The sequence below is a fragment of the Strongylocentrotus purpuratus genome, unplaced genomic scaffold (genome assembly GCF_000002235.5).
Source record: "Strongylocentrotus purpuratus isolate Spur 01 unplaced genomic scaffold, Spur_5.0 spur5_scaffold_16, whole genome shotgun sequence".
NCBI classification, from domain to species: Eukaryota; Metazoa; Echinodermata; class Echinoidea; order Camarodonta; family Strongylocentrotidae; genus Strongylocentrotus; species Strongylocentrotus purpuratus.
Window position 1 is genome coordinate 19467091 of NW_022145601.1, and position 22846 is coordinate 19489936.

General features: G+C 35.4%; 1 protein-coding gene and 1 long non-coding RNA gene across 2 annotated transcripts; one reads left to right on the top strand and one right to left on the bottom strand.

Moving 5' to 3' along the window:
* Positions 1-1968: 1968 nt before the first annotated feature.
* Positions 1969-20893, bottom strand: LOC584219 (caspase-3). The gene is made up of 10 exons (XM_030986992.1): positions 20805-20893; positions 17609-17773; positions 15879-16119; positions 15337-15428; positions 13500-13688; positions 12625-12844; positions 11993-12106; positions 10750-10856; positions 3970-4173; positions 1969-2970 (listed from the first exon to the last, which is right to left on the bottom strand). The coding sequence occupies exons 2-9, from the start codon at positions 17738-17740 to the stop codon at positions 4024-4026; spliced, it is 1245 nt and encodes a 414-aa protein (XP_030842852.1). The 5' UTR covers positions 17741-17773; positions 20805-20893; the 3' UTR covers positions 1969-2970; positions 3970-4023.
* On the top strand, positions 5155-6962 carry LOC105436899. The gene is made up of 2 exons (XR_970397.2): positions 5155-5705; positions 6175-6962. It is a non-coding gene; the product is annotated as an uncharacterized LOC105436899 (long non-coding RNA).
* Positions 20894-22846: the final 1953 nt, after the last annotated feature.

Below are 22846 nucleotides of genomic sequence, written 5' to 3' on the forward strand. Positions count from 1 at the left end.
ATCATGATAACAATCTCAATGTATGGAATTTCATAAGTTGACCTCTGTGACCCTTGACCTTTGACATACGTGCTCCAAAATCTTATCAGATCGTCTTCCTATGGTGATACATACTATCCTCAAGTTTTAAGTTTAAATCTCAAATGGTTCTTGAGATATCGCGCTAACAAACTCAATGCAAGGAATTTCATAAGTTGACCTCTGTGACCTGTGACCTTTGACCTACGTACTCCAAAATCTAATCAGATCGTCTTCCTATGGTGATAAATACTATTCCCGAGTCTTAAGTTTAAATCTTAAATGGTTCTTGAGATATTGTGATAACGGTCAAACGGGACGGACGTACGGACGTACGGACGGACAACCCGAAAACATGATGCCTCCGGCACCACCTTCGGTGGCGGAGGAGGCATAAAAAGATGTCAGTCAGTCACTCAATAGTGTCTGACAGGGAAGTCTAGACAGTAAACGGGTTTCCTTGCATAATCTGAATACTAGGACAATGCTTACATTTAAATTTCACAGATAGGACATACACAACATATTCATAATTCTAACAAAGTTCTATACAGAATTTGATGTTGGCTGCAAAAGGGACATAGTATCTCTAACAGGCGATTGCACAGCCTTACCATGGCCATGTATGCAGCGGTAGTGTAACTGGCAATACGCGTTAAATCTGTACAAAAAACTAATACCCGGTACAAATTCGCTGCTCACTCGATAATTGGCTTTAAAGAAATTATTTTAAAAATCATTCAGAATTTTGAAAAATTTGAATATTCCGATTAAATCGGAACAGTTGGCAGATATGATGTTCTAGTATACGGTACAAATAATGATAGACAATATATGTTTATATAATTTAGATTTCCCTTTTATACAAATTTACATTCCATGATTGGCCCACAGCAGTTAAGTGTCATATTTAAGTGACGTTTTGTGTTTATCTTTTGATACAGAACGCTCTGAATTACAATCGTACATGAACAGAAATTCAGAAAAGGCAAAATTAACTGGACAATTTTAGTCCATTTCTGTTGCCATTCATGAATAAGAGCAATTTAATTGAAAATAATCATTAAAGTCTCTAAATTGGCAATTGTTGCTGATTTGAAGAAATGCTGATTAATTTTGACCATTGGAAAACTGCTATGGGTTGATAAACTGTATCACTCATTATTTTTGACTTTGCTAATATGCAGTAATGAACTATGAAAATTACTTTATACCATACAATACCTCAGAACCACAAATTATTTCTTCTAAATTAACAAACACATGTCATTCACTTCCAGGAAAATTTGTAAGTACTTACTACTTATATCAGTTAAATATCACTATTCCATTATCTTTGTATTATTTCAGATTGAACACTTTAAATACTATATTTCATAAATAGAATTTAGCATCATTGTATCAAAATGTACTATTTCAGAGAGCATATATGAGTTGCCAGGATTTAGTTACATGTATTTTTGAGTAATACATACATATTCCAGACAGAATAATTATGTCAAATGTTCCATTTCAAACACTCTGTGTGTGTGTGTGTTACATTGCATGAAATAGTGCATATGAAATAGGAAGGGTGCTCAATTGAACACAATCCTATGATAGTATTTTTTGTTAAATGAATGAAACAAAACCAGCCATAGTGTTTACTTTTCAGTTTTCAAAAGAAAATCTTTGTATTTGCGTTTACATTGAGCAGGTAACTTTGATTTTTTCAACTCATTGGGCATTTCATTCCAGCATTTTGCTCCAGTGAAAGTTATTGTTTTGCGTGAAAAATTATACTCGTACACGGCAAGTGTATGTTATACAAATAGTGAATGGCCATGAGTGCAATGGTACAAGATTTTGCACGAGGTGAAAGATAAGAGACGCTATATTCAATGAGGCGCAGCCGAGTTGAATGGAGCGTCTAATCTTTCACCGAATGCAAAATATTGCATGAATAAAGACCATTCACTATTTGTTTTATACAACACCTCAGACGTTAACGGGCTTAAAACAGTTTTCCTAGGCCTAAATGCAACACTTAGCTCACCATATACTTTGTACATTGTTAGTGACGTCAGAGTGCAATGGTGCGAAAGGATCAAACGGAATTGCACGGCTGGAGAATGATGCCGTTCAATGGTACTTTTAGCGCATGTCATGTGATCAAGAATTGACCAATAAGGTTGCAAGAATCTTAGTAGGTGTTGTATAAAAGTTGATGTACGAGTACTGTAATTGTGGATTGCAAAATCAAAGAAAAAGGACCACTAAAATGTCTGGGGTAAAAGGTTGTCAAATTATAAAAATATAAAAAATGCAATCTGTAATCTATTTATTTTCATTATTTTCAAAAATGTTGAAGTTTTAAAATAAAAGATCAGTATGGGATAGTGGTGGTACATTGTTAACAATACGTATAGCATGTTTCTGTAAGACTATGATTCTATTTAATAATATAATGAACAATTACCCCCGTTGATCCAATCCAATCCAAAAGATATTTGATATAGCCCCTTTCCCTTGCAGTTACAATGCGCTGCATACACCGCTCCACAATGTTTGGGCCACTTATAAACAAAAGTTAGTCACTTCTCAAAGATCAGTAAAAGTAGGCTGGTAATAAAGTAATTTCTAGCAGAATAGATGTGACTTGATTAATTTCTTGAAGTGGTCAACAGATGAGGCCGTCTGCACAGCAGTAGGTAGCTGGTTTCACAGTTTTGCAGCAATCGATGCCGGGAAAGACAATTCACCAGCATATTTGTTAGAAAGACACTGAGTGATCCTGATGGGTGATGCTGAGCGGGTATTTCGGACTTGAGGACGACGAACCATATTGCAGTCAGCTATCTACGGGGGACATCGGTGGTTGAGAGACTAGTAGACCAGTAGTAGGATCTTAAAAGCTATTCTCTGTCGTACAGGCAGCCAATGAAGTTCAAGTCGAAGAGGTTGTATGTGAGTCTGAAGAGGAGCAGAAATGATATTGCAGTATATAATATGAGATAAAATCAATGTGTTAAAGGTTAAGACCAGTAATGGTCATGCGATTGCATTGTGAAAGAAACGTAGTGGAATCGATCAGAAAAGGTTGATCATCTAGCATCTAGCATCTGCAAGGTTCTGGAATCATCAAAATGATAAGAAATTTGGCCCATTCTTCGTAAAGTTACAAGCACTATACACAGAAAGATGTATATGGGACTACCCTATATCTCTCACACGACCATGAGAGAAACAAATTTACCAAATATATGAATTAGTAGGCGGTTACCGGCAAATTTTGTATCATCATGTATTAGTCAAAACATATTCTTTCACATGATTGGTAATGAGAGCTTCCATTTCATTTTTTGAAATTGGGGCGTTTCCAATACTGGTCTTTACCTTTAATGATAATAAAATTCTTTGGGGAAATGTTTATTTTAGTCGACTCGATACTCCGATAGTCCTTCATATCTTTTGACGAATGTGATTCACATGTTCTTTCCAGATTAAGTTGGCATCAATATGAACTCCAAGAAATTTTGTAGGGTTGACTCGTATTTCATAATTACCAACCAAAACATTTAAGGCATTCTCACATTTTTTCCCTTGTTTTTAGGTTTGAACAGCAGATAACATGTCTTTTCATAATTCAGTGCTAATTTATTGGCAGAGAACCAAATATGAACCTTGTTCATCTCAGTGTTTATTGCACAATTAATTTCATTGATATTATTACCAGATATAAAAAGGTTTGTATCATCAGCAAAAATGATTGACATTTATCTTGAACTAACAAATTGGAGGTCATTAAAATCTAAATAAAAAAAGAAGTGGACCCAGGGAACATGATAAGGATTAACTATATTTCTATGTGGTACGTTGTTATGAACAATATCTATTATAATCTGTTTCTAAGATTGCCATGATGTTTCTACATCCTGCCTGACAAGTGAATCAGTTAAATGGGGCACTCACCAAATCCCTTCTATATATCCTCGCTAGAACAGTTGCCTCTTCTAGCCGACCTTGTTACATGTATGTCAAGTTTTCCCTGTCTTGCTTTGAGAAGAAGTAGAGATCCTTTGTAAGCATATTGACAGGGGCTGAAATCTGCTTACATCCCTGCTTATATTTCTCCTCGCTAACGGACTCAAAATCTCTAGATAATTTGTTGTTGACCTGAAGAGAATATTGAAAAGAGAAGGAACACACATCAATGAGGTTAAAACTTGAGGAGCTTCTGCTGTGCAGACACAAAATTATTATTTCCCAATTTTTGCAGCATGTTTAGGTACCCACTTTTTATCCAGCTCAGTTTGTTTATTTACTTCATTTTCTATTAAAATACAGTAAAATCAAGTACACGACTAGATGAAATAGTTATAATGTACATGTCATCCCTGATAAAAAAGTACCATGGTAACCATGGTAAAACCATGGTAAAACCATGGTACCACCATGGTACCTGTGGTACTCGTCTCTAACCATGGTACTACCATCAAAGAACCATGGTATTACCATGGTTATATGACAAGTACCATCGTATACCATGGTACTTCCAAATTTGTACCATGGTACTCTATGGTACCTGTGGTACTCGTCTCTAACCATGGTACTACCATGCAAGAACCATGGTATTACCACGGTTATATGACAAGTACCATGGTATACCATGGTACTTCCAAATTTGTACATGGTACATTGTGGTACTTAATTGGCAGTTGTATGTTTCGACACCATGGTTCAGTACCATATGTTGTGTTTGTTTTGTTTGTCTGATTGATTTAATTCTGCGCTCAAATAGGAGGTTATATGTTTACATAAGTATTACATAGATAATAATGCCTAATAATAGTATACAATAACCTTTGTTAGTATACAATTAATGTCCAGCTATAAGTCGTTTGGTAGGAATCGTTTGCAAATTTTTTAAACAAAAACAACAACAAATTACCGAATGCATGAAATCATTTTACCGGACTCATGAAATCAAATAACAAAACATATCAGAACTATAACAAAAATAATTAAGAATCATTAAGAACAAGATAGAAAAAATTATGATTAAAAAATATATATAAAAACAATTGTTAAACAAATAATTAGAAGAATCATAAAAAACATGATTAATATGATTTTGTTATTTTATTAGAATTGTAGTGAAAAACTATATCGCGTGTTTACAGTAAAATTATGTAATTTCATAGCCCTTTAGTTTTCTAAGATTTTAGTTTAAATGAAAAACTGACAATTAAAAAGTGTACCTATACAGCTAGGAATCTGACTAAAATTTAATATATGCATTAATGCAGTTTAAGACTTGTGCAATTTTTATTACGGGAAAACAGGAGTGGAAAAGTCAACTTTCATTTGGCCATTTATCAATAGTGTGTAAATGTAGAAATTGTGCAACAGCTTGAAATATCATAAAGAAGGTCTGCACAAGTCAAGACTATTACCTACAAGCCCCAACCCCACACAACCAGCACAGGCGCGGCAGCTACAGCTACACATACAAGGAGCAGCCATTTTGTGTGCCGAGGATCGCTGTACATGCAGTGCAGTGTACGTGTATGCTGTGTACATGCAGCAATATAGCTAGTACGTGCACTTTTCACAGTCCAGCTTCATGCCTCGTGACATCTTGGTGTTTTAGATCTGCAAAATCATGCTGAATTCTGTTTTTTCCCGGCTAATATACAACAGTATGGGTAAGTTTAAGAATCATCTACTTTATTTACAATATGTACATAGATCTTGTCGATGTCTAGATAGTTATTTATGACATTGTCAACTGGGACTTAAAATACCTTCGACAGGATAACAGTTAAGACTGAACATGTGTGATTCCATGTACGTATTTTGTTGTAGTATCTCGATGGGTTTATGGGGCATATCATTCAAACTTTCAAAGCAAAGTTTGTCCATTTACATACACATTGTCATATAAATCTACTGTTAGTAATATATAGTGTCATTGTTCGTAGGATTGAATGTTTTATTCTTTTTAGAAAATAAATAGAATACTGCATAAAAATCCAGCAAATTAACGAATTAAGCTAATCGATGTCATGTCTGCCTCTGTTCTGTGACTGCATGTGTGATTTCATGTTGACAGTTGTTGATATTCATATTTTTGTTTTTTTAATTTAATTCAAAATTGTCTTTTTTAAATTACAGATATATACGCAACATGACAAATGAGTAGTTTCCATATCGACATCCTTCTTTATCATCATCTTGACCGAAACATCAACGCCACCATCACCATTTCTTCGTCGTTGACCTCCGTTTTGGCGTTTGAACTTGAAGTTTGTTGCGAACTCTAATAATGAATTTGGACATTGGCATTATCAACTTTTGTTCTGTCTTTGAACACCATCGACGTCAAACTTTGATTGAAGGTAAGAACCTCATCTTTACCTTCTTCGTCTTCGATTTGCGTTTCGTCGTTTGCAAGTCTGATCCTGACTCCGGCTAATGATGAATTTATCGACTTTCGATCTGTCTTCGATCACCGTCGACTTCGAACTCTATACCATTTTTCACCATCGCCATACATGGACTTCGCATCCGATCGACATTGCAGACTCTTGGCTTTCAGTCATCATTCATTTTTGAACTGTATTATGATTACCGATGTCATCTATGATCTACCATAGCAAGTAGGCCTAGCTACCAACTGTTTCTTCAAACTAAATTCGTCGACGAATCTCGCACCTCCGCTGGAAGGACAGTTTGTAAATTGTACTATTGAATACGAGCGGCAGTCTTTCGCTATAGAAATAGACTAACCACTTTACTTATAATATTGCTGTGTGCTGAAAGTGTTTAGTGTCATATGCAATGTAACAAGCGGCAGTCTTTCGCTATAGAAATAGACTTCAGTTTTCGACTGTAAATTGTTTTATATATTTTACGCGAGCTAGATTTTAGCTCGTTTGAATAAACGCCTTTAAAAAAGTAAACATATTGTTTCCATTGTTTGATGTTTGATATGTCATATGATCATTTGACAATAATGATCAACATTATTGTGATGTCTTTTGTTAACAGATGATGTTTGCGAGAGTAGTGGCTGAACCTTGAGAATATGGATAATTGTGCTGAAAGTGGACTTCATGCCAGCTGCTGTCATTTTTGTGTCTACTTTGCAGACCAGCATGTTCTTTCAAAGTTAAATGATCAAGGGCTGGCAGATATTATGAGGAATACTGTGTTGAAAGTGCTTAATTTAGTGCTTAAGTGCTTAACTTAATCAATGCTTTCTTTTTTATTAAGCTACATACAGAATGGAAAGGCGACTGGGTACGTGCAGTAACATTATAGTACAAGTACCATGGCAACCTGGGTACAGGAGAACAATGGTAACGAAAGGTATGGGAGAACCATGGTAACCATGGTACCGAAAACCATGGTCATAGTACCAAGAACCATGGTAACGAAAACCATGGTCATAGTACCAAGAACCATGGTACCGAAAACCATGGTACCGAGAACCATGGTACCGAAAACCATGGTCATAGTACCAAGAACCATGGTACCGAAAACCATGGTACCGAGAACCATGGTAACCATGGTACCGAGAACCATGGTACCGAAAACCATGGTACCGAGAACCATGGTAACCATGGTACCGAACACCATGTTAACACTGAACCATGGTTATCATACTTCGGTGTTACATGGTTTTCAGTACCATGGTTACCATGGTTCTTTGTCCAAATTACCATCCACCATGAGAACCATGGTAACCATGGTACTGAAACCATGGTTTTTACATGGTACTTTTTTGTAAGGGATGATCAATATCATAATATAAATCATGCCATAAATAATGTATGGAGTCCATTTGAAACCTGTAGTGACCTGTAGCCCTGTAGTGACTTTGTACTACTATATAAGCTGATATTTTCGAGAATGACGGGCTAAGAGACATTTTCGCGAGTCGTTGCTTTCGTGAAAAGCACAAAGCAGAATTAATGAATGGGCATAAAGCATTCACACTCTTTCTCATGCCAAAGCATTCACACACTTTCTCATGCCAACCCATACACACACAGACTCATTCACATAAGTACATACACACGCGTAGGCAGCCCATCGCACCACATACAGCAGAGTACCGTACCGATACGTATGTACGAGAATCACGTGCGTGCGTCGTGCAATCTGTGCAATATACGAGCTGGGAGAGAAGGAACGTGCGGGGCAGGAGGCTAAAGCATTGCATTATGAACATAAGCTACTAGTTGCTAGCGGTCGAGGATGCAAGCATATAATTTATGTTTAAATTTTCGCGCTCCGGAATGATAAGATGCCAATATTTTTGTGTGTTAATAAATAAAACCCTCGCGAAAATAACAGCTTAATTATACAATACACCAGTTTACGGGTATGAGCGCTATTTTAATTTATGAGTAAACAAACCAAATGACCTCTAGAGGTCAGTATGCGTAAATTAAGATTGCGCCAATGCAAATTATGATGACATCACTGCCTGTGCGCTGCGCTGTGCGCTCACATCATAATTTGCATGGGCACAATCTTAATTTACGCATAAACCACTGACCTCTAGAGGTCATTTGGTTGTTAACTCGTATGTCTGCGCACGCGCACTTTTGTAACCATAAACTGGTGTATTGATGTATATTGTTTTTGAAAAAGTATAATGTGAATCAAGTGGAAACTTAATTTCGAGTCATTTGAAACAAGTTAAGATGTTTGAGATGTTAATATATTTGGATTTAAAAGGATTTTAGATACATGAATTCAAAATTAATATATTTCTTTTTACACTTCTTAATTTATGGACATTTTTGGCAAAAGAAACTTTGTTTTGCAATGTTTCCTTAAATCTAAGACAGGTTATAAAGACTTAGTTCAAAATGCAAATATTTTTTCAAATTAAATTTGAAAAACTTATTCTCCAACAGTGATTCATGAAACCATGATATAGGCAGAGACGTTGCCATGGACATTCTTTATGGAAAATTGCCAACTTGTGCTTGAAATAGTCTTTCTCTTAAAGATAAAGACCAGTTATGGTCATGTTATTGCATTGTGAAAGAAACGTTATGGAATCGATCAGAAAAGTTTGATCATCTAGCATATTTAATATTGGTGTGTACTGCAAGGTTCTGGAATCATCAAAATGATAAGAAATTTGGCCCAGTCTTGGTAAAGTTACAAGCACTGTACACAGAAAGATGTATATGGGACTACGCGACACGTGTGTGACACATGTGTTATATCTATCTGGTCCAAATAGATATAATAATTTACCAAATATATCAATTAGTAGGCGGTTTCTCGGCAAAATTTGTATGATCACGTATTAGTCAAAACATATTCTTTCACATGATTGGTAATAAGAGCTTCCATTTCATTTTTTGAGAGGGGGGCGTTTCCAAAACTGGTCTTTACCTTTAGTGAAAATTATTTTTGTATTTATGTAGATCATCAAACCAGAGGAATTTTTTCATGCATTTTTTCCCCAATAGAAAATATTGCATTTAGCAAGTTGTTTATTCAAGTCAGAAAGATTTTCATTGTTGAAAGATTACAAATATAGATTTTTGCTAAACATGTATCAATGTATGTAATATTTTATTTTAAACAAATTTCATTTTTTTTAAAAATCGTATTCACATTGTTTCTAAAAATCTTTGAGAGAAAAAAAAGAAAAGGAAAAGAAAAACTGCATGATTTGATTTGATATGGTATTTCAGAATCATTTATAAAATACAACGTATCTTTTAAATGAGGACATTTGTCTGGAAAGATGGAATATTATGTAAGGTTATAATTTTTCTCATAGGTACATGTTTAATTTATATTTTGCTTTCTATACTTTATATCTCCTTTGCATCTCATTTACATTTGAACTCCTGACCTCCATTCCCCTCTCCACCTTTAAACGTCACTCTTATTGCCATTTTGCCACACGTTGTTCCATTACCATTTCACATGGTTCTATTGTTTAGTTCTCATTTATATTCAGAACACCTCATGATCACCCTTCCATACTGTCTATTGTTTCTTCCCTTTCCCTGGATTCTTCCATTATGTAATACTATTCCATTTTTATGTTTCTGATTGGTTCTTTATTTATGATGTCACTTATATTTCGATCTGTTGGAATTGAGCTTCTTTTAATAAAACCAGAGTACCTCAAGTCTTTCAATGAGTAGCACCTAAATTCCTATGTGTGTTCAAAGCCACATCCTTTCCATTTTCAGTCGAGTGATTAAACTCCTCGACTATGATATCTCTACGCTAACCATAATAATAATAATTAATACATAAGATTTATAAGGCGCCAAATCCACTTGACAGTCAAAAGCTCAAGGTGCAGCTTGTGCAAAAAATGAAATACATGATAAATATATACAAAAGTGCAATAGGAAAGGTACAGACATGAAAGGTAATGGTAATCGATTATAAGCTAAATTAAACAGATATTTCTTAAGATTGTTTTTTAACACTTCAGCATAACTGTTGTTTTAGATCCATTGAGGGAGAGTATCCATAATAAAGGCCCAGCATGAGCGAAGGTTCGCTCCCCCCACTTTGTTTTAACCCTAGGAGTAACAAGTAAGCCAGAGTTTTGAGAACGTAGCTGTCTAGAGGGAAAATAATGCTTGATCAAGCCGATGTTGTAATGCGGAGCAGAGCCATGTGGACAAAATACAGCCCTGAGCACTTGTCGCCAGAGCAAATGTGGGATCATAAGCTACAGGTATTGTTACTTACCCTAGTCATCATAGTGCCAAGATCCATTGATCCTGCGAGTGGGGGAATGACGTCTGTCAAAGCTTGAATAAACCAGCTTCCACCTGCATTCCTCCATGATACATATCCTATAAAAAATAAACACCATGAAAATCTATTGTATAAAACAATATCATGTATTATCATCTATATAAGACTTCCAAGAGGTACAATAAATCAGTGTATCTTTAGCGCAGTACCCGGATGACTGACCAATATTGTTTTTGTATTGCTAAGTCATCCAGGAACTTCAAATTTCGATATCGATATCGATATCACACACAAAAAAAGCATGTGAAAACCAAAAATTGTTTTTGTTATTTCGCTTGTCAGCCTGATATAGATAATAATGATATTACATGGCTTTGTCTGTGTGATACAAGAATATATTGCTCTCGCCATGACTATATTGGACTGGTCTCCGACTTGTTCAATATTGTCATAGCTCTAGCAATATATTCTTGTATCCCACTCAAAGCCATCCAATATCATATACCGGTAAGTATTACTCCTGCAGAAGATTATAGAGCTGAAATATGAGTGTTATTGCTTCAAGATATAAAGCTGAAGTTTGGCCCACTTTTTTCGATTCAATTCATATTTATTTCATTTCCAACAGAAAGTTAAACAAAGATATTACATATTTTTCATACATAATTCATTTTTTCTGGTAACTATACAAATACACTTTGCACATAATAAAATTATTACAAGAAATTCTTAATTTCTGAGGAAATTGGGGGGGGGGGGGGATCCACTAAAAAAAACCCACAAGGCTAGGGAAAGAATACCACTTATAGATCCACAAATATAACTTTTGTTGTTGACAAAATGTGGTATGAAATTTACTCGCATGAGAGAAAGTACGGAGGTGCGTCTCAAATGATTGATTTTTAGTGACACCCATTATTTAGCTTACCATTTATTAATCTCTCACTTTTCTTTAAATAGATGAAATGTGATGTATGGTTGTGCAGAATGTGAACAAAATGGATTAAACATCATGTTTTAAAAGACTTTCTCTATTTACTTTGGAAAAATGCCCCTGTTACTTCTGATAGGTGCCCCTTTTCCTTTTCTAAAAAGTGCCCATTTTCTCCTAAGATTAAGGACCTCTATTAAAATCTAATAGGTGCCCCTCAAGGTATTCCAAAATTCAAAGTTCAATTTGCATGGACCTGGACACAAAAGAGCAGTTCATCTCATGGAGCTAACAAGATCTCACCTGGCACAGTTGAATATGCAAGGAACATGTCGCTCTGACAGGGCATCTTACGGGTGGATGCAGAACTATCAGCTTCATCTACTGCATTTACCTGTACTCCGTAATCATATTTCCCTAGCATGAATACAAGAACAAAAATTGTCAAAAGATCAATCCAAGGCAATATCATTAATCAAAATTTTAACTGGGCTAAAAAATTCGTTTTTTCAAGGACCTACATGTATAACAGCATGCTATCCAACTTAAATTTTGAGTATAACATACATATTATCACAAGTTTGAAGTTCACAACTTAAGTGGTTCTTGAAATATCGCGATAACGAGAAAGTGGGACGGACAGATATCCGAAAACATATTGGCCCGAATTCACAAAGGAGGCTCATTATTACATGCTGCAAATAGAGATCAGCGTGGCGCGCAGCAAACACGCTGCACTCATCTTGCGCAATGAATCCTTTCAGCACTCATCAGATCAATGCTATGGAAAGCTCATTGGTATGACTCAGTAGTATGACTCGGCTCTAAATAAAGATTTTGAGATGTGTTGTGATTAAAATATCATTACATGTATTTTCTTACTGTTGGTCTGATTTCCTTTAAACTTTCAACAGACACTACCAAATTAAACTTACCTCCTCGACATGCTTGTACAAAGAAGAGCTTTGGCTTTCCACTCAAAGTCGGGCATAGATCAGCTCCAAACTGATCCATTATGTATTCTAAGGTCCAATGATCGCCGTCCGTGCCATAAATAGCGTCCCCCTTATTCCCATGGCTAAGTATGGCTAAAATGAAGCAGTCATAGCTGGAGTGGTTGTAATTCCTCATTTGTTCAATGATTTCCTTAATTTTCTGCAAAAGGTTCACAATATCATAAAAGTATTATAAAAAACTTAAATAAATGAACTATGTGCTTTTCAAAAAAATTGTCACTTGATGAGAGCAAAAACAATCATTAAATCACAAAGGCTCATGAACAAATTTTTAAACAGATGTTTCAAGGAATGGATGAAAACATTGCAACTTCTCATCTCATTTAAAATATTGTCACCAAGTCGAATGCAGATTACGCTCAATATTACTACAAGTAAATGGTATTTATCAAAAGAAAATTACAGAAAATTAGCTAGGTCATAAGCGAATAAAGATTTATAGGTCATCATTTTCCTTCCTATAAACACTTCTGATCCATCTGATTTGATTGCAAATTGAATCCCCTCGATTTCCAATGGTTGAATTAGAAGTCCCATAAATGGATAATTTTATTGGAGGAGCTCGCTCCTTTGAATGTTTTTTTAAACAGATATATGGCGCCATACAAATGCTGTTCATCATCATCATCATCATCATAACATTTTGCGCGGTCACAAAAGGGGTTGCATGATTTGTTAGTTTGGCTTCAATTGCAAGAAAAGGAATTTCAAACTTTTTCAATAAAAAAGAGAACATAAATCAATAATGCATGATAAAATTCCATTGTATCACGACTACCGGTACATGTACTCACTATGCCTGTACAATCGTTGTGTACAGAAACTTGAAACTGGAGCTGCTCGAACATATTCTTTAATTTTTCACGATCTACATCTGTTCCTTGCCTGTCCTCCAATATGTGACCCAGCTTCAGCATGGCATTGAAGTTTTTGTTGTTGATGATAACTGCTATACCTCTAGGTTGAGATTTCATTTTGTATTCCTAATCGGAGCAAAAAATTACATGGTGATTTAGAATGATTTTGACCAACGTTCACACATGTGTGTTGTTGATGTTGTTGTTGTTGTTTTAAAAAAAAAATTTTTTTTTGGGGGGGTGGGGCGAGGGTGGGGGGAGGAGGGGGGGGGGGAAGGTAGGATAGGATAGGGCAATTGAACCTACATGCAGTCAAAGAAGAAAACAGTCTAATTTTTTCATATGAAGATTTGACATAACAATATTTTCTTTGATAGGTAACTTTGGTAAAGAGTAATGCCAATTTCATTCTGGCCCATTTTCTTGTAAGTACACAGAAATATCTTTCCAATCTAGACCATGAAACTTCTATCCACGCTCAATTTTGCCTAACTTGCTTTTGATGATTAAATAAACTATTATATCTTTTTAGACATAATCTATTCAAATTTGACGAGCAAGCCAAACTAGGTTGGCAACCAAAATAATTAAGTTAGCTACAGGTAATACTACACATAAGATTAAAATTAGGTATGCCATGCCAGCAAGTAAGAGGAGCACTTTGTTAGCTTTGTTTGATGCTGATATAAACTAGGTGCAGGCCGAATAGTCAGATGGATGTCTGGTCTCAATAAAGTAACACACACCTAAATACTGCTCTCTGACTTTATAAATATGATGCTTAAATATGATGCTTGAATGTGTGAATGAAGAATGCTACACTAGGCATTTGTCATGAACTTGAATGCAATAAGGCCTGGTCAGACCTCACCATATACAAAAACAATAAACAATAAAAGTGGACACTTTACTGATTTTTCGCAACCATAAAAATTTGTTCTCTTAATCAAATAGTTAAGATCAATGGTGCAATGCGACATCAGTGGCAGAATTAAGATGGCATGGAGGCAGTGTAAGCCATACAGCTAGTATTGTATGTATACATATTGAATATCCTACATGTAAAGGATGAAATAAAGCTTTTTAAGATACAAATGAGTTCTGAAAATATAAATTCAACTTCTTTTCATTGATTTTCTTTGGATTATACATGTTTTTTGTGTGGTCAAAACATCACCTCCCTGTAGATGTAAATGCCCACCTACTGCTACATGTGCCAGAGGAGAGGGGAGGGTAATAATTAAGCCATAGAGCTTGTTTTGTATATTGAATATCCAAGACGATAAGGATAAAATAAAGCTTCCTAATATAAAAATGAGTTTACATGTTTTATGTGGTCAAAACATCACCTCCCTGTAGTAAGTCCATGGTTATATGCAACGGGCCAAGCTGATGTTTTTTCTTCGGCTTTGCGGGTGCTATTTTAATGCGTCATTGTTTTGTGTAGGCTTAACATCAAATTGTTTGCTGTTTTTTTTTGTTATTCTCCATCAGAGTTTGAACATGGGTCATTCTCATGACCAGATTCAAAGAAAATCTGTGCAGCATCCGAAAGACAGACATTTTTTTGCTTTCATGAAACACGTTGTTAAAATATTGTCAATAACAAACAGTATTAAAGGCGTGCATAGGCAATTACATCAGAATTAGCCTCCCCATGATATTGGTTGATCTGATGCCTTCAAAATAGATTTCCACAAGCACTGGGATTAGGAGAGTTATATATGTGATACAAATGTAAAGACAATGATTTGGGAGAATTCTATCCACTTACAAGACCACTATCCAACATAATTTGTGGATACGAGCCTGAAACATCCATCGGAGTTGAGCTGTAGTCACCATGGCCATCATTGGCAGGCCAAACTAGAATAAAGATGAAAATAGCAACATGATCAATAACAGGCAAAGTTCATGGTGTATGGTCATTTGGCCTCCCAAATGGGTGTGTTTATTGTTGTTTAATGTTGTCCATGTCCTACATGGTAGATAAAAATGTGAAGCATTCTTTTAATGCAAGGACAAAATTAATAAAAAATGTCTCTTATTAAGCATTTTACCAGTTAAAACTGACCAAAACGCTTTAAAAGGGCACTATATCAAATATTATGTGGGAGAAGAAGAAGAAGAAGAAAAACAGGAAGAAGAAGAAGAAAAACAGGAAGTAGAAGGAGAAATAGTAGAAGAAGAAGAGGAAGAAAAAGAAAAAGAGACTTTGATATGCCAATTACCCCAAAAATTGGGTGAAAAACGTTTTTTCTTGCTTTCTAATTTATGTATCCAGAACTTGTATATTTCAATCTACCAATTACTTACCCGTTGGCACTGGCTTGGTAGGTTGACCAAACGGACCTGGTCTATTGTCATGAGCTGTTGTAGCCTGTGCCTGGCCCATCTGGCCCTGTGAAGGTCCAGACGCCGAGTATCCTAGCAACTTTGCTAAATGTTCCTGGTTGGCCTCGATCAGGGCCTCTACTAGGCTAGTGAAGGCCCTGGGACCCCTCGTCTCTATGTCCATTAAGAGCGCCATGTTCTTCCCCCTCTCGCTGGGCTCCGTCTTTGATAATTAATATAAGGAGAAAGAATCGCTGAATTTATTTCTTTAATACAAAAAAATGGAATATCATATATGTCCAAAAATTATACTAACAGAATGTCTTTAAGGCCCCCCCCCCTATGATCGCCGTGAAAATTTGCATGCATGTCAAGTGAAGTTTAAAGATTACTATGGTATTTTAATTTTTTTAGAAAAATCCACTCATTTGCATATTTATGGTAATTTATGCAAATAAGGTAATGAAATTCACATTTTTACCCATAAATCATATATTCTTCATATTTAAAGGTAATACAAAGTTTTAGAAAATTTTGAGAAGTTGGCTGGATAGTGATTTTTTACAATTTTGCTATATTTGGATGCCCCTGTTGATGTATTATACAATGTAAGCACTAGAAAATTTAGCCCCTAAAAAACTTCTGTTTTCGAGAAAAGTTAAACATACAAGTTATCGGTGCTCCCGGTAAATTTTGATAAATTTCGAATTGCGTCTAGGGCCATACAATGGTAGCTGCGACCATGAAAATCTCAGAATATGTAGTTGTGATATATATAACTTTCAAACGGGAATAGCCAATTGGTCGATTTTAGTCAAGAAACATTGTTTAAAAGCTCAATTAAGATCTTGACCTTGAGAGGGAGCTATACAACATAAAGAGTTTATCATTTGCAATTTCATCACTTTAGACTCGATTTCAACCGCGACAACGATCACTGAATATTGTAGGATTGCATATGCTTCCAATATATTCATTTGAACCAAATTCATGACCCCATACCAAAACTTTTTATTACCTTTAAGTAACAATCAAAGAAACCAAACTTTCAAATTGAAAAACCCCTGGAATGATATTAAGGACGGCATTTGTTCCCTCTTGAAACGCAAAACATACCGCGGTGTGTGCAGCTGAATATACAATGGCGTCTTATTTTGTTTAAAAAGCGACAGATTTCTTTATTTTTGTACCGCTGCATTTGTCATAAAAATAAAACCATGCGCGGGGTTTAAAGTGAGGCACTAGATTATACATTTAGCCTGACGGTAGTTAAGTAAGAGAAAGAACTCAAGAGAAGATGAAAAAACAGGCACTTAAATGTGTGAGATGTCATGGGACATCGTCTGCTTACAAGTGCAAATCATTTCCATCCTGTGATCTCACACATCTCAGCAGCGTTCGTAGAGCTCTTTAGGTGCTATGCCGGAGCTGTATTTAAGAGTTTTGTAATTTATAATAATCAGTACCGGTACTTCAAAAGTTTCCAAGCATTGAATTTTGATAACTTTGCCGAATCAAAGTTTCAACTTTAATAATGAAAATAAAGTTAGTTTTTAAAATCAATGAATATCTACTTTAAGTAACACTAAACCTACTGTAACCCTAACCCCTAGGTCTTCAACGCTTATGTACATAAACCCTATTGGTAGGGTATTCTTAAATTTGTGTTTGATTGGTACAAATGAATCTTATGGACATGACATTCAACTTACATTAAACTTCTCTATGCGATGATTTTCAAAGATGCCTCGGGCAAGAAGTTCCTGGGTCACGCTCACAAAGTCCATGTCCCTTGAGAGGGTCACGATGTTCCTCGTTATGGTACTTCTGTCCGCCTTCTTCATTCTCAGCTGTTTTCTCGTACTTTCTAAGAAAATCTGAGAAATGAAAATGATATGGTAGTGAGTGAGTGATTATGCATGGGGAAAGCTCCATAAAAAACTCTGAAAAATGTTGTGTTTGACCAGTTGGAGAGAAATCAAATAAACAAAATGACACCAGAAATTTATTCTAGGAGTAAGCATGACGACATGACATTGTACAAACATTGAATAATCATAATGCCCTCAATGGAGAAATATCATGTACCATAGTTGAATATATACGACCAGGGAGTTGGAAAGAATGAACATATCGTCCAAGAGGCCCCTTTGAAGTCGTCTGTAACACCGAATGTTCCCCCCCCCCCCCCTGTAGTCCCTCTAGCTTAAAGTTAAAGGTCGTGTGACACCCAAATGTAAGTGCATACAACTCATATTTTGTTATTCAACAGAGCTGACCACCTGTTTACAACAGACCATACAATACCAATCTCAGATCCTCACAACAAAAGAATACATTAGAAATAAAACAATAGATATAAGAAATAAAAAACAATAAAATACATAAGAAAATAAAATGATGAATTTCGAATGCGTAATTTGTGTATTCATAATATATGCAAATTAACCTATGCATTTTCAAATATCATAAAAATAATGAAACCTCATGAATTTGAGATGAAGGAAACATTTATTCAATACATTTTCAAGATTCTTCACAAGTCTACAGACAAATATGTAAAGTTTTCTTTAAAATGCATAAAATTAGCATTTTGCATAATCAATTAGGCTATACCCTTACAAAAAAGTTCTATAGAATTCTATAAAAAAAATTCTATAGAATTTCTATACGCAATTCTATAGAAATGTTTTATAGAAATTCTATAGAAAAGTGGGCCACTTTTCTATAAGAATTCTATAGAAATCTATAACGGACCTCTATAGAATCTCTATAAAACATTCTATAGAATGGCCTTTAGAAATTCTATAGAATTTGTTTTATAGAATTCTATAGAATTTTTTTATAAAGAATGCTATAGACCATTTTATTCTATAGCAATTCTATAGAAATGTTTTATAGAGATTCTATAGAAAAGTGGGCCACTTTTCTATACAAATTCTATAGAAATCTATAACGGACATCTATAGAATCTCTATAAAACATTCTATAGAATGGCCTATAGAAATTCTATAGATATTTTTTATAGAATTCTATAGAAGTTTTTTTGTAAATAATTCTATAGACCATTATTTACCAGTTGAAAACCAGTTTATTATTCAGTAGCGACCAGCAATCAATAATCAATATTGCATGACATCTGGCCACCGACTAAAACATATTTATATAGACTCCTGCAATAGCTCCATCACAAAGATCATTTGAAGCATAATACAGTTGAGTATATATTGTTAATTAAGTAGTGCGGAGATCTTACATACATATACAAAATTATACACGTTTTTACTGGTTAGTAAATTACATATATTAATATATCTATTTTACGTCTTAAGTTACATGTTTAAAAAAATCGTACATATATATTATATTTGTCAATAATTGTCTAAGAAAATATAAATCACAAAATTGATGTTAATTGTCACATTTGCTTGACAGATCATGATAATTACATTTTCTGTGAAAACATGCAAATTATCATGAATATGCATGAGATACATATCTTCATATAGAAAAAAAATTCTATAGAATTCTATAGAAATTTAGATCTATAGGAAACTTATTCTATAGAATTCTATAGAGAAAACTGATTTCTATAGACATCCTTAAAAATTCTATAGAGAAGTGGGGACGCCATTTTTTATATTAAATTTTCTATAGAAATTTAAATCTATAGAAAACTTATTCTATAGAATTCTATAGAGGAAACTCATTTCTATAGACAACCTTAACAATTCTATAGAGAATTAACTTTTCTATAGAAATTTCAATCTATAGAAAACTTATTCTGTAGAATTCTATAGAAACTGATTTCTATAGACAGCCTAAAATATTCTATAGAGAATTAACTTTTCTATAGAAATTTAAATCTATAGAAAACTTATTCTATAGAATTCTATAGAGGAAACTGATTTCTATAGACAACCTTAAAAATTCTATAGAGAATTAACTTTTCTATAGAAATTTAAATCTATAGAAAACTTATTCTATAGAATTCTATAGAGGAAACCGCTTTCTATAGAGAATTCTTAAAAGTTCTATAGAGAATCTGGAATGTTATAGAGTTCTATAGAGTTCTATAGAACTCTATAAAGCGTTCTATAGAATTCTATACAACTTTTTTGTAAGGGTAACGACAAAAATGTGCATATTAGGAAAAAACTAATTATACTATCTTGTTCCTTATGTAAATATCTACAAACATGCAAATTTTTGTGTTCATCAGACATTCAACGGCCGAGATCATGGGGGGCCTCCAAAGTCGTTGAGGTGCTCAAATAGCCCAGTTAATCATGACCATTATCTGAAACAATTGATGAAGATTTAGTTGATTTTTGGTATGGAATTACGGGCCAAAGTATGGATATGATTCTGAATTAGCGCCAAATTTTTAGATCGCGATATCTCTTGGAATCCTTCGACGAAAACATTTCTAGTTGAACCAATTTGTAATAAAAAACTGTGCCGTCCATTCGGTAATAATTAAAATAAATAAATTTGTGTAGAATATGAGAAATCATAGGTCGAATAACACATTTCATAATATCGTCAAAATATCCGCGAACTTTGGTCACCCCTTCATACTCACAAGTGCACGCACACGCTTGTCCTCCCGTATTTTCCACGGCCACCCACACTACAGCTCACCCCAGCACGCAAGCCAGCCAGCGCCACGCAGCTTTTGCGTCGCCGTCAGTACGAGTCGGAGTGAAAAGTGGTGATGAATTAATTGACTACCGGTACTTTTAGATCTATTTCTAACCCTCATCCAACAGAAGCACAAACATATAATACAATTTCACTTAGTTCAATAAACCTTGGCATTGGACTACCTTCCTGTAAAAATTCGGACATTTTCGGAAAATGTCAATAATTAGATGAGAAAATCATAATGATGATCGAGTTACTTACGTTAGCTCCAACTCAAGATTTCCTTGTTCTATTTCGCTGGTTAACATTGGCATGTGCAGTACAGCTAGCAGGACAGTTGCATTGCGCCATTTTGCCATATGTTGTGGATTCTGTATTTTATATGTTATAGCTACATACATTTTTACTTAGTATGACGTCATTTTTGCGGTGCCTCGGCCTCGATCCCATCACTCCCATGTGTACCGGTACTCTTTCAAAGGGGAATACCCATCGAACTCGAACCATTGGGAATACCCCGGGGTCCCATGCAGTCATGCGTGACCACAGATTTTCCAGACGAGGATTTCTTCTGAAGCTAAAATTGGGTAGTTTTAGAGGTTTTTTCCCGAATTTATACCCTAAACGGGTATTTCACAAATTAAACAAGTATTGTGAAATTCTAACCCTCGAGCATTTTGAAATGGGATAGGAAAATATGCACGATCTTGTAAAATAAATCTGATGAAATTTTTTTTTGTTCAAGTAGAGAACAATTCAACCTGTAGATTAGACCAAAAGCTTCAGTCTCTCTAATCGTCGGTTGTTCCACTGAGACTACGTCTGGCTCCACTAGACCTCCGATTAGTCAACAAATGTCAGTTTTATTAAAGAAATGATGATATCAGACGGTTATTTCTGTCTACCTGTAGATGCACTCAGAAGCGGATCTAGAGGGGGGGGGGGGGGGGGGGGGGGGGGTTGGGGGGGTTGCAACCCCCCCCCCAAACAAAAAAAAAAAAAAAAAAAAATCCGGGGACCATTTTTTAAAATCTTATCTTTTTTTTTAAACTTGTAATTTTATTTTATTCTATTTCTATGTATTTATTTCATTTATTATTATTATTATTATTATTATTATTATTATTATTATTATTATTATTATTATTATTATTATTATTATTATTATTATTATTATTATTTCTTTTGGGGGGAGGGGGGGGGGGGGGTTGGGCGAACAAATGTCACAGAGTCCCTTGCCCCCCCCCCCCATCAGCTTTTTTGAGGACACGGGCCACCGCCGAAGTGACAAGCTAGGCCAGCGTTGCCGATTCTCATCCCCAAAATCCCCACATTAAAAAAAATAAAAAAATTGGGGGATTGTTGAAGTCTTTGGGGATGAAAAATAAATATTTGGGAATGAAAATAATATTGAGTTTTATGAAAAACGAATTTGGGGATTTTCTGTCAAAATTTGGCAACTTTGGGGATATTTTAAGTGTCGTTTGGGTGGGGATTTTGTGAAGATTTAACCTGGCAACGCACGCTGAGCTGGGCTGCTCATTTCCTGGATTACTTGTTCAAGTTGCTCACTTTTTTATCAGTCTGGTCTGAGTGTAGTGACAAGCAATATGGAAGCAAACAGGGCAAAGAAGTTGCGGCAATCCAGTCTCGCATCTTTTTTTACTGGAAGGTATGTTTGAATCATGCAAAAAAGTTGGCATACAGGGTAAATTACCATACATGGGGGTGTAATACGGACGTGTTGTAATACTACAATTTGAGTAAATAAAACACATCCAGCGCCCACGCTTCGCGGGGAAACAGGCGCGGATCTACGGGGGGGGGGGGTTAGGGGGTTTAAACCCCTCCCTTGGGCGGCCCAAAAAACAAACCAAAAAAAAAAAAGGGGGGGGGGGGGAAGGAAAAAAAAAAAAGAAAAAAAAAGAAAAAAGAACGCACGCTGGAGAGAAACCCTTTCAAGTGCAAATATTGTGAGAAGATATTCAACTCATCTGGTAACTTAACCAAACACATGATAACTCTGGATATAACTGTGTATTTAACTGTTACTTGATTTAAAAAGACGTTATCATGCACTGCTTTTTATGGTCTCCATTGTGTTAATAGATGCCAGGAAAACATCACTTACGGGGTTCAAATAAACACCCAAAAAAAAATCGGCACGCCGCTTCGCGGCTCGTGGACGATGCTCTGCATCGTCATTATTGGTCAACCCCCCCCCCCCCTTAGCAAAAAGCTAGATCCGCCCCTGTGCACTTCCACGTCTGTCATCTAAGCCAGGCGGCGCGCGGCGGCCAGTA